Source organism: Python bivittatus, unplaced genomic scaffold, assembly GCF_059951505.1.
Source record: "Python bivittatus isolate LINGU-HERP-01145 unplaced genomic scaffold, Pbiv_v1 ctg000440_np1212, whole genome shotgun sequence".
In the NCBI taxonomy this organism is placed as follows: domain Eukaryota; kingdom Metazoa; phylum Chordata; class Lepidosauria; order Squamata; family Pythonidae; genus Python; species Python bivittatus.
In genome coordinates this window covers 8,213,217-8,226,268 of record NW_028277063.1, presented here as the reverse complement: position 1 = coordinate 8,226,268, position 13,052 = coordinate 8,213,217, and the positions used below count along the sequence as shown (strand labels likewise).

Sequence of the window (13,052 nt, the reverse complement as noted above, 5' to 3'; positions counted from 1 at the left end):
CTTGAAAACTTCCAGTGATGGATTCCAGGAGAATCTAGTGGTCTAGTTGCTCTAATGGTTACAAACTCCTCCTTGTTTTGAGTATGGATCTCCCTTTGTAAACCTTCTAACTACTGTTATCATGTCTCCTCTTAGGCTTCTCTTCTTTAGGCTAATCATAAACAGTTTATGAACAGGAAAGAGGTGTGATACAAATGCCTCCATATCCAGATCACGTAATATCTGTTCAGGAAAAAAAAAAAGTTTAATGTATGAGCTTTTTCCATGAGTCAGGCCAGAGACTACATGAAGAAACCTATGGTCTTTGCCATGAAGGCCATGTACTCCTGGGTCTTACCAGGACTGTTCCCTACATCTTGGAAGTTAAAGACCCCAATACCACGACATGGAGATTCTCCACCCCCAGCCCAGAGATCAAACCCAGCTGCTCAGGGAGAGGTTTTTCTTTTTTTCTTTTTAAATATTTTTTTATTTTTACAACAAACACAAAACATACATGAACAAACAAAAACATAAAAAGGCATAAAAAAAGTTACTTTAAGTTACTTAAGGTGTTCTCTAAGAATAGTTGAATAGTAAAAGTCCATCTCACCCAGTTGACACCCCTCTCTTCCTTCTTCCTTTGGAGCTGTCCCGGTTTTCGCAGCCATTTTGGCTGGCTCTCCTCCGCCGGCTTCAAGAGCTTCTCCCGGGATCAATCTGGGACTTGCGGCGTCCCTGAGATCCGCGGGATGCGCCCTTTGCAATCGCCATCTCTACGGGACGGCTTAGGTCCATCGGGACCGTCCGGGAGAGGAAATATCGGCTGCGATCCTGGGAGCCCAGGATCGCCCGCCGTATCGCCGCGACGCCAGCTCCGCCCTAGGGAGAGGTTTTTCTGAGCTGCATGTGGCTGGGATACACCAGCAGTATCCCAGACTTGTCTCTGCAACTCAACAAACTAAAGGCACTCACATGTTGGTATTTCATGAGTGGAGTCCATTGCCACAGACCAGGTGCCATACCTGCATTCCTTTTCAGCCATGGCTTCAAGGCTTCTCAAAAACAGCAAACTCAATTGGTCAGCTTTCAAAGAGAGCAGCCTCCTTCTCCTTCTCCTTCTCCTTCTCCTTCTCCTTCTCCTTCTCCTTCTCCTTCTCCTTCTCCTTCTCCTCCTCCTCCTCCTCCTCCTCCTCCTCCTCCTCCTCCTTTCCTCCCTCTGGCAAATGTCTGCCTTTCTCTTATAATGCAACATCATGGCCAAAAATCCTGTCTGGACAGAAAACCTCTGGCAATAGCATAGAAGCCATGCATTCTAGACAGAAGACTACCAGATCATTCTTTTGGATGATTGATTCTATGGGCTGGTTGCAAATAATCTCTAGCTCTATACATGTAGGCCATGAAACAGTAGACCTCCCTTTTATCTCTGGGCAGGCCTTGTATGATCTAGATATGAAGGGGTTTCCATCACTTCATTGCCATGATCAAATAATATCATGATTCAGAGATGAATGGAAACTAAATAAATTAAATTAATTCCTTAATGTAATAAGAATTTTATTTCCAGAAAAAATTTAAATAACCATATACAGTATATAAAGGGGTTAAAATGGGATGCAAGAACAAGAATTCATGAAAACAAATATTACCATTTCTTAGTATTCCTCCCACACATTAATATATTAATTGTAATGGAATTGGCATCAATCCAGCATAAGATAGGTATGATTCATCTGGTTAGCATATATGCAAATATATGCAATATATATATATGCAATATATAGCAAATATATGGTCTAATATAACATTAGACTATATAGTTAAGAAGTCAATTAATAGCAACCCATGTGAGACCTCCAATGGTGTGAACCATTGGCAACATCCAAAACAGCTGGATGTGATTACCCCCAAACAGTGTCTTCCTGGGCCAATTCAAATTGGCTCCTTGGTTTCCAGAGGCCCTCTAGGAAATCAAGTGCTTGAAATAATGCCTAGAGGGCCAATAGAGCAAAACAAAAAGTGAATCTGACCAAGCATGCTACCTACACACATCCACACCTGCACCATGGTGATATGGGAGGTGAACGATCTTTGTTTCTCCTCCTTGATTATACTGGTGTGTTATGATCTAGTAGTCTGGTTTAGGATGGTTCTTTTGGGGAGGAGTCAGTATAGAGATTGACTACCTGGCTGCTATAAGCAACTTATACAACACTTTGTCAATAAAGTTGCTCAGAATTGGGGGGACGTGACTCCTCCTAGGCAGTCAATGGTGCTCACTAGGGTATGGTCTTGCCTTATGGCCTGGGATTTTGTTTGGATGGCTTGTGAACTTCAAAGAATTTGATTGGGTAATATCTAGTTAACCTGTGCCACCCATGGCTTGAATCCCTGCCTGTCTTGGCTATTGCAAGGGGTAGAAGGGGGATCTACTAACTGTCTTAAAAGGGGTTGTGGTATGTCCCTTTCCAAAGAGGCCATCCCTGGATCAGTGGTTTTAGACACTTGTCACCCGGTCTGTCCTTCTTGGGAAGGTTGTTTAATTGATTGACTATGTATCCTTAAGTCAGTGTCAACACCTAGCAACCACATTGATAGACCTTCTCCAGGATGACCTCCCTCAAGCTGGCTCTTCAGGTCTTCCAAGAGTACACCGACTGGTCATTTTCTTCTCTTTTCTTCCACCTTTTTCAGAATTTTACACTTTGCAAAGGAGTTATGTCTTCACATATGTGTCCAAAATATGGTAATTTGAGCCTGTTCATTTGCGTTTCAAGGAAGACTTCTTTCTTGATTTCTTCTATGATCTATTTGTTTTCTTGGTTACCCTTGTATATATACATTGTGTATATTCAAATTAATTCACTAATAGCTTTGAATATAATCAGCAGATGAGGGACTGAGATTTTCTTACTTAAAACAACTCACTTGCTTTTCCTACATCCTCCTAACTGATTATATTATTAGATCCTGCAACCTATGGCAAGATGGAATCTCCACGTTCAAGGACCAATTATCTCTGTTAGCTACCAGTTCCATCCAAGAATATCAAACTATTTGGCAGGTAAATTCCTAATCTAATCATTGTGTCCTAAAGAGTTACTTTTGAAGAAAAAGCAGAACATATACAACATCTAAAAGAGTTGCCCGAAATAACTGATCTCATCTGAAGTAAATACTGGCAAAAGAGATCATGTTCCACAACATATATTTCCAGTAAATTTTGCTGAAAGACAATTCATTTTTAGAAATCCACTACTGGATGATGGTATGATCATGCTGGCTTGTTTTCCACATTTTGAGTGAAGGCTCTTTTTATGCTTGACATTTCATTTAAGGTTTGCATATCTTAATAAAGCAAAATCAGGGAGACAACATCTTCAGCATTTCAAAATCTGAGGGCTTATCTACAAAACCAGGTTTCCGCATAGGCAGTATGGAGCAGTGACCATTTTTACAGGTCACGAACAAATGATATCACCTGTTCTGCCTTCAAGGTGTGTTTTCCTGCTTCTGTCTGCTGTAGTGCTGCCTTCTGTGTTGCCTGCTGGGCTTGGCTTTCTTCTAGGCAAATGACTCCAGTCTGGCTACTTTGTAGATGGAGTTATTTTTTCTTGGTTCTTCTTGTTGAAGTAATGATTATAAAATGAGCCCAGTGTGCAAAACATCACTGGTTCAGAATAAGCCTGCATGATTTCCAAAGGTGCACCAGGAGGCTTATTATTATATTTAAAAGAAAAAAAAAACTAGCGAATTTTGAATTGGTTACATTCTGAAAGTCAGTCCAGTGCTAAAATCATTTTTTCAATGAAAAAGACCTTCAGTAACAGTAGTTTTAGTAGACTTTCTTGAGGAACAGCTGAGGAAATGCAGGGAAAGGTTTTTGTTTTTCTTTTGTTTATTTTTTAAATTTGAAGCTGAGTGTTTGTGCCTGCATATGCTTTAGCTTTGTACATATCCATTCAAATTAACTGTGCATCATATAATGTTATACGTGAGTGCCTATTTATACATACATATACAAATATATATGTCCTGAAGGCCCATCCCTAGGAAGAAAGCAGCTGAAAATTTCTGTTTTGGAAGAGAAAGTTGGGAGGGAACAGCAGCAGCAGAGGAATTATCAAATGAGCCGACATGGCAACCTGAAGTGTGGACTGAATATCCTGCAGGGTGCTGCCAGAATGTCTCAACCCAACCAGATTTAGAGGCAATTCAGCATAATCAAGGGTTAGGAGTACACGAACAGCATGGTGAGGCTATACCTTGTGGTAATGGTAGGAAATCTTTCAAGTTCAGTGTGGAGGGTCAAATTTGTAACCTATAAAATTACTGAAAGAACTCATAACTCTTTAGAAAAATATGAGGATGTTCTACCATTATTCTGCTAAAAGGGAAGAGGGAATTGAAGAGATTGTACATATCTTTGTCAATTTCCACTTCTTGCATGTCCACTGATTTATATCCATTGTGTCATGTTGCTTTTTTTTTTTACAAGGAAGAGATGTAACAACTGTGACGTGCCAAGACAGCTTTCCTACTTCTTCAGTGGCTTCTCCACTTAAGATGCTCCCGGTTGTTCAGTTCAGGCCGCACAACTATAATGTACCATTTGGGGAAAAATATGAAAGTCAGCAATCCAGCACTGGAAGCTAAAATAGAGAAAATCTCCACAGCAACCATGTATTTTCCTTTGGTACTCAGGTGTGTTGGGACAAATGACAGCCACACACTGACAAACACTAACATGCTGAAAGTAATGAATTTGGCTTCATTGAAACTGTCAGGTAAATTCCGGGCAAAGAAAGCTACAATGAAGCTGGCAATGGCTAAAAAGCCCATGTACCCAAGCACACTGTAAAACATGATGGGGGATGCCTCATTGCATTCCAGAGTAATTTCACCTGTTCCTGAGTGCATATCAGTATCTGGGAATGGGGGACTGGTTGCCAGCCACACGGTACAAATGCCTACTTGAATAAGAGAACAAAAGATAACAATGGAGCTGGCCAGGCCTTTCCCCATCCATCTGGTCCTCTTTGTTCCTGGTTGGGTGGCCAGGAATGCCAGAACCACAGTGATGGTTTTGGCCAATACAGAAGACACAGCTACTGAGAAGACAATGCCAAACACTGATTGCTGCAGGACACATTTCACCTTCTGAGGCTGCCCAATAAAAAGCAGGGTAGAAAGGAAACAGAGCAGGAGGGAGATGAGAAGAGTGTAGGTGAGGTCCCGGTTATTGGCTTTGACAATGGGAGTATTGTGGTGCACTATAAATGTTCTTAACAAGACAACTGTGATCAAGGAAAAGAAATGAGCACTGGTGGCTAAACCTATCCCCATAGGTTCATTATAGGATAAAAAGGTTACAGTTTTGGGGATGCAGGTATTCTGATGCTTGTTTGGGTAATGATCTTCTATGCACTCAACACATTCAGGCATATCTGGAAACAAAAAGTTTAGCCTTAGTTACGCAAAAGTTTGATACTGAAGTTGTTGATAGGAATAATGATCAAGAGTCTGCTACTGAGGAAGAATTCTCCAAGAAACGCTTTTCCCTTGAGAGATGAACCATTGTTAGAGATGCCCAATTCCAGATGGCTTATCTGAATTGCACAGAAATGCATGCAACTCTATGCTGATTCTACTGACCTCTCTCATTCTCCCTTCTTCTTCCCACCATTGGAAGGAACACAGGAATAAATTAATGCAATGTGTTATTGTGGGGAGCCTCTTTACCCTGAGCATCTGTTCACTAAGAATTAGGCCCAATGTACCCAAACCCCAACAACTCCACGTCCATCTATTACCACTTTCCTGAGCTACCCAGATAGATAATACAGAGATCTGCCTGATCTTCTGACATGAAGCCCTTTTATTATCCCTCTATTGGTAACTAATGTGCTCTCAAAAATTGCACTGCCCTCCCTTACCTTCCCACTCAGAAATCTTTCCTTCTGGACAGGGAATGCAATCATAGCAGCAGAAAGGCTCCCCTTCTTTCCTTTGTTTCCTGTAACCCGGTTGGCAATTGTCGTTACAAACTGAAAGAGGTTGCACCTAATTCACCAATGACAGTGGAAAACATAAATCAAGATAAACCTTCCCAAGGATAAGTTAAGAATCTTTACAGTCCAGAGGAGAAGATAACATATAGTTACCTATTACTGGATATGTTCTTTCGGTTAAAATGCTCTTAGCCCAAATTATCCTGTTCTCCTAACTTCCTATCAGAATGTACAAAGAAAGCAACTTTGATATTTTGATTATGTTACAGTCATTAAATATGGGAAGGGTAAGATATGTAGTTCTTCTGAAGATATACATTTTCCTTAAAAAAAAAAAAGAAGAAGAAGAAGAAGCACACCATCTGAAGTACTAAAGGTATAGATATAGATATTTTTCTAAACCTGAAACTGTTCTTCTATAGATAGATTCCTAAAAATAACAATAACAAATAAAAAAATGAAAATAACACGGTTGGATAAATTTACTGTGCATTGGTATAAAACATTGATTGATATACTTTTCTAGTTGATATATAAATTCTGTCTACAGTGTGTGTCTCTGTGTATATTTCTCAATAAGATTTTTGCAAATGGTATTTTATCTTCTTCATTTAATGAAGAATATATTAGTTATACAAAACCCTGGTAAAAAGAGCATATGTTATGTCCTAATTAGAGTCCTATTTTATAGCCTAATGTAGACATTAGCTAACAGACTTAATTGAGTAATTTTTCCAGTGGTGAAGGATAATTGAGTGGGCTTTATTAAAAGTAGACTTGTGTCAGAATGTTTGGCTGGTTCCAGATTGGATTGAATTCAATAAAAAGCGATGAGACAAAGCTCTCTTGATGGGGAAATGCTTTGGATAAAAAATATGGGTTGTATATGTATGTTTCCATAGCCACAGGTGGAGTTCCTAAAGATGGTCTAGATTTTCTATGAGACCCCCAAATGGAAAGTGAAGGTCAATGGTCATTCTTCATTTTCTTTTTTACTCCATAATGGTACTAGACAAGGATGTCAACTTATTTTTATTTATTTATGATTAGATTTATATCCAGCTTTTATTTTGTCCAACTCAAGGAGGCTTACACAATGCTCCTGCCTCCTATTTTCCCTACAACGACAACTCTGTGAGGTGAGTTCCCACAGGTTTGCATTTTTCTCCTACCTGATTAAACCAATTTTGCCATATGATGGGATTTTCATTCAGAATAACTTTTTGGTCTCCTGGAGCTTGAGAACTGACCATTCCAACTTGTAGTTTAGTAAAAGACAGGTTTGAAAACAACACCCAGTTGATGACATCAAATTTTGTTAGAAACACACCATTCTGGTCAAAGGAAACCTTGTCCCCTATGGTATTGTTAAAAGACACTTGCTTCAGGAAATAGAAGAGCTAGATGGAAAGGGAACAAATGTTTAAGGAAATCTTCCAAAAACAAGGAACTGAATATTGGTTAAATATATCCTGAAAGACAAGAGCATATATGTATCTTAACATTTTTCTTAAAAAACAAACTGCAAAAATAAGAGCCAGCTCCAGACATCACACACAGAATGAAATTATCTCACATCTGAAATAATTCAACCTTTCTTTTAGTATCAGTTTGTTGCAATGATAAGCATCAGGCTTAGATAGCATGGTCAGTGATGAGAGTCGGTCATTCCAGTCCAATGGCATCTGGACACAGATCACTCACATTGTTCAAAAATCAAGGAACTGCTTCTCAAAAATTAGCAATATGAAGTTGGTCCTGGAGAACTTTCATAAACTATAGGCTTCATTCAAGATTAGTCTTAGGGAAATATAAATACATGACATGAAACTATATGTGAAAGTATTATTGAATGCCAGTATTGCCACCAGTGAATACTTGTAGGAGTTAATTGTCAAATTAATTAAGTAGCTTATAGCTACAATTATTATTTGTACGTTTACATATAACCTTTACATAACAGAATTCACATTTTCTTTCTTTCTATACTTTCCTTAAGGAATCGATGTTAAAAGATACACTGTTATGTGTATAAAAACTTGACATCTTAAAGAAACAGACAAAATAAAATGGATGGAATTTTCTTCTATAGTTTCTCTTTTACAAACCTTGCTATTTTTTAAAAAAGCTGGACTACTTAGATAGTTAAATAGACAGGATTATGCTGATCCTGCATTCCTACTAACACTTTTGATCCAAGGTTTTCTTTAAAACATTACTAATATGCTACAGAAGAATTTTTACATTAGTAATGGCCCCATCACTGAGAATAAAATACTAAAGGAATAAAACAGTAAAGGACCTTAGAGATTTACATTACCTCCCATGCCTGCTGAGTCAGAAATGTCTGCCTCTCCCTCTCCACCCCTCTTCTGTGCTTGAGTCTGGATGACAACATGGCATGCAAAGCATGAGCCACAGCAAAGACAGCATTATAGATGCTGTAGCTGTGCCCAGTAGTGCTTTTTTCTATACGGTTTTCAGGAACGTTCTCCAGGCTCTCCAGCCCAGTGCAGAGGTCACGATTTCTATGCTTCAGAACTGAGTTGGGGAAGGTGCAGCCAAAAGCGTAAGACCAAAAGTCCCTTATTAAAAAATCTTCTTTTGCATTGGAAGGCTTTCTGTCCTCAATAAATTGCTGAAATCCTGGCAGCTCATTGGAATGGACAGCCAAGGATAAAGCACCGTGGTAGATTACTTCAGCAGCTTTCCACCCGTGATTACTTCCATAGTTCTTAAACTCAAGCTCAGTGGTCAGAATCCATACTTTACCATATCTCTTATTTGCTGTCTCATATTCTTGGTTCATATGAAGCAACAACTTCAAAATCACTACAGTGCGGAGATCACCAAACAGGAGATATATATTGGCTGTGCTGGTCATAATTCTATTCCATAGCTTAAATCTCCATTTCCTTAAACCCCCATATTCATTTTCCATGCCTACATTGTAGACTGTATCAATGAAAGCAAAACAAATGCCATACGGGGCAAATTCTGGAATCATCACTTGAAATATCCATTCTGAATTCATTCCAATGGAAGTGAATAATCCAACCCACGTCCACCTGAAATATAGAAGTAATTCCAGAATCTCCTTGTACTGATGGGCCTCATTTGGGACCATTTGGTACAAGTAAGGGGCTTGGGTGTGATCCATCGTCACTGGAGCAGAGCCATAGGAGACCTAAACCGATTGGAGATACAGCAAAGAAAGATTAATGTTTATATCTGCTTATTAATATCAGCAGTAGTAGTTTTTTATTTATTTTTAATTTGTTTTCATTGCAAAAGAAGACAAAAATATATGACTGCTTTAACGAAAAAGTTAAAAAAGAAGAAAAGTGTCAATATATCATTAAAACAATAAGCAATTACATTTCTATATATGCTTATCTAATACAAATATTATTGCAGTACATATATATTTCTAATATAGTTATGTCATTTTTTATTCATTATATTTTGTATCAATGTGTCCCATATTTCATTATAGGTCTATAAAGTTTATGTCTCTAAACAATCTGCTCATAAGTAGCAACTTCAATAACATCTTCAATCCATTGGATAAATGGAGCCCTACGTTTATCTTTTCAAGCCTGCAATATCAGTCTAGTAGCAGTAGTAGAAGTAGCAGTAGTATTTCACCATGGAGTTGCTGGGATCATATTTCAGTAAATTGATTTATTGTGGAACAAATACTCTCTGGAGCAAAATGTAGCAAGTATTTATGCCTCCCAGGAATATTGAAGGCTCAGATACCAATGGATAAGTATTTATTTATTTGTTTTATTGATAAAATATATATGGCCACCCATCTCAAACATGGTGACTCTGGGCAGCCCACAATAATCATTTTTATATTTATATTTATCACTTTTATATTTTATTAGGTGAGATGCCATTTAAATTGTCAGCCATAACAGAACAGTGGAAAACTCTTTGATGCCAGAATGTTCTTGACTGACACTTCTCAGTTTAGGTACATTGCCAGAGCAATAAGCTTTATATAAGGCTTTCTGTCCTGAATAAATTGCTGAAATCCTGGCACTTCATTGGAATGGACAGTCAATGATAAAGCACCTTGGTAGATTATTTCAGCAGGTTTCTGACTATAATCAGTGTCATAGTTCTTAAGCTGTAGCTCAGTGGTCAAAATCCACACTTTACCATATATTTTATTTGTTGTCTCGTATTCTTGGTCCATAGTAAGCAACCACTTCAAAAGCACTAAAGTGCAAAGATAACCAAAGAGGAGGTATATATTGGCTGTGCTGGTCATGATTCTATTCCATAGTTTAAATCTCCATTTCCTTAAACCCCCATATTCAATTTCTATGCCTACATTGTAGACTGTGTCTATGAAATAAAAACAAATGCCATGAGTGGCAAATTCTGGAATCATCACTTGAAATATCCATTCTGAATTCATTCCAAAGGAAGTGAATAATCCAACCCATATCCACCTGAAATAGAGAAGTAATTTGAGAATCTCCCTGTACTGATGGGCTTCATTTGAGACCATTTGGTACAAGTAAGGGGTTTGGGTGTGATCCATCGTCACTGGAGCAGAGCCATAGGAGACCTAAACCAATTGGAAATTGGAGAACTGACAAAGAAAGATTAATGTGTACATCTGCTTAATAAATATTCGTAATAGTAATAATAGTAATATTTTGCCATGGAGTTGCTGGGATCACATTTCAGTAAATTAATTTATTGTGGAACAAATACTCTCTAGAACAAAATGTGGCAAGTATTTATCCTTCTCAGGAAGACTGAAGGCTTTAATACCAATGGAAAAATATTTATTTATTTTACTTATTGGTCAAATTTATATGACCACCCGTCTCAAACAAGGTCACACTTGGTGGCGTGCAATAATCATTTTTATATTTATATCTATCACTTTTATATTGTATGAGGTGAAGTGATTTTAAAGACACTTTAATGCTACTATGTTGTTGGCTGACGCTTCTGAGATCACCTACATCACCACACAAATAAGCTCTATATGATTTAATGTGAACAACACAAATCTATATGATTTAATGTGAACAACACAAAACATTACAGGTAGAAGAAGGGTAATTATCACAATGTGCAGATAAATCCTACCAGAGGAATCTTGTAGATGCTGAAAAAGTTTGGTATCTGAAGAGAGGATTCAATATTCAGTCCTTCAATGACTACAAGGAGATTGTCCTTAGTATCAGAATGGTAATTGGGGAGAAATTGCTTCTTTGGAGAAATAAGTTGCATTGCAGAACGAAAGGCCCACCTGGTATTCATATGGCTATCATAGATATGGAATCCAAGAGTGATGTTGGGTAAGATCTGGGGATCTTCATTGATTTCCTTTATCGCAAAGACCAAGGCCAGGATATGCTGGTAGTTCTGAGTCATAACCCTATAGTAGGATTTCCATTATGTGTCAAATTAATTCAGTAAAATAATTATATGCCATAGTTTAAGAGGCATGTTTGGTCCAAAATTCAGACAACAAAGCTACCTCGGCATGACAAGCCAAAACAAGCTGAATGGTATGATTCTACAGGACAAATATTTGGAGCAGGTTATTTTAAAAATAAAAGAAATCTTGCACATTAAGGAGATGGTTTATAATTTTCTAATGTAGAAGCTTTTTTTTTTTCCTTTAACCCTCAATATCATTTTAGAATTCATAAATGCATTTCTTGATAGATCTCTACCCTGACTGCTAACTGATCTTGGCCAATCACTCCAAAATCTACTATCAGGGTGTCCAGCACTATAGATTAGAAGAAGGCAGGGGTAGACTATGCAGTTGCCAAGAGAATTACATAAAATATATGTGAAATCTCTGGGAGTTGACCTTGATTTAACATAAACTTTACATCAACTTTTTATACATATAGAAATTTTCTGATGGATTTATAATTGTTATATATTAGCCATTGCTATAGACGACAAATTGAAAAGTAATTCTAAATATATAAACAGGAGACTGTGTGGCATTATGAATTGAATATTTTATTCATCTTATTGGAAGCAATATGGTGATTTGTTATGAAGAAGTGTGAAATTCAAATGTTTCAGCAAGAGTTGAATTAAGAGAATCTCAGTCTAAATGAATCAAAATGCATTCCCCAGCTGAAAGTTAAATAGACACTTATTGATCTTTTATGTACTTACTTACCTAACTTTACATTGACTGAGTTAAGTCTATAGGATTTTAGTTTGAGTAAAAAAAAAATCTTAAATACTAGCTGTATAGTTAATATTTTCTTGGAGAAGTAGGGGAGCAAAAATCGATTTGCAATCTGTACTTAATTTCTAGCACTGGAATCTATGGCTTTCCTTGTTGCAATATATCATATCCATAAATTTGGACTGCTAAATATAATCTGCTCAGAATTATATTGAAGGCAAATCCAATTCCTTACATGTAGGTTTCAGAGTACACTGGAAGTGGTGGTTCATCAAAAAGTTTTGGTGTGGAAGTGAAGAAGGTGTGGGAAACAAGGCCACCCAAGAGTAGATCTCCTGGCTGAAGGTACTTGTGAAAAATGTGATGGTGATCCACAATTCGACAATTTACATTTTTCTGGCATGTCAAGTGAGGCAGTAGTAGAGAAAGTAACACTACTACTATCAACATCCTAAGCAGAAATTGACCCTCTAAACTAAGACACAAATACATCTATACCACGTCTATACCAGACATTAGAGCCTCTGCAATAGATTTGAATTAAAGTTGAAATCTGGTGAATGAATTATAAAGAGTGTGTCCTTGAATCAATCTGATTGAAATCTATCTGTTCTTATTTTTTAGACCTGACTGTATATACACACCATACAGACACACAGAGAGACGCATGCATGTACAACTACACACATTTATGCTGCTGTTCTTGTAAACAAGTTTGATATTAGACAGCACGGAGATTGGAAAGCAGCAGAAATAATTATAGCTCTTTGGTAATTATCTAAAATTGGCGGAGAGTTCCTAGCATTTGGTGAAAATTGGTTATGTTATCTATTACTGATGCAATTTGGCAAACAATACTTTTTTGTTGC

General features: G+C 37.5%; 1 protein-coding gene across 1 annotated transcript; it reads right to left on the bottom strand.

Annotated features, from left to right (window-relative positions):
• Nucleotides 1-4,527: 4,527 nt before the first annotated feature.
• Nucleotides 4,528-11,399, bottom strand: LOC103068201 (vomeronasal type-2 receptor 26-like). The gene is made up of 5 exons (XM_015890699.3): nucleotides 11,112-11,399; nucleotides 8,314-9,180; nucleotides 7,166-7,393; nucleotides 5,919-6,045; nucleotides 4,528-5,429 (listed from the first exon to the last, which is right to left on the bottom strand). Exons 1-5 carry the CDS (start codon nucleotides 11,397-11,399, stop codon nucleotides 4,528-4,530), a joined length of 2,412 nt encoding a protein of 803 aa, XP_015746185.3.
• Nucleotides 11,400-13,052: the final 1,653 nt, after the last annotated feature.

Excerpts from the sequence above, each read along its gene's own strand:
- LOC103068201 (XM_015890699.3), bottom strand. The coding sequence starts at position 11,399 with ATGACTCAGAACTACCAGCATATCCTGGCCTTGGTCTTTGCGATAAAG. Across the intron at positions 9,181-11,111 it reads GCATCTACAAGATTCCTCTG|GTCTCCTATGGCTCTGCTCC; the intron begins GTAGGATTTATC and ends CAATCGGTTTAG. Across the intron at positions 6,046-7,165 it reads GGCAAAATTGGTTTAATCAG|GTGCAACCTCTTTCAGTTTG; the intron begins GTAGGAGAAAAA and ends TTGGTGAATTAG.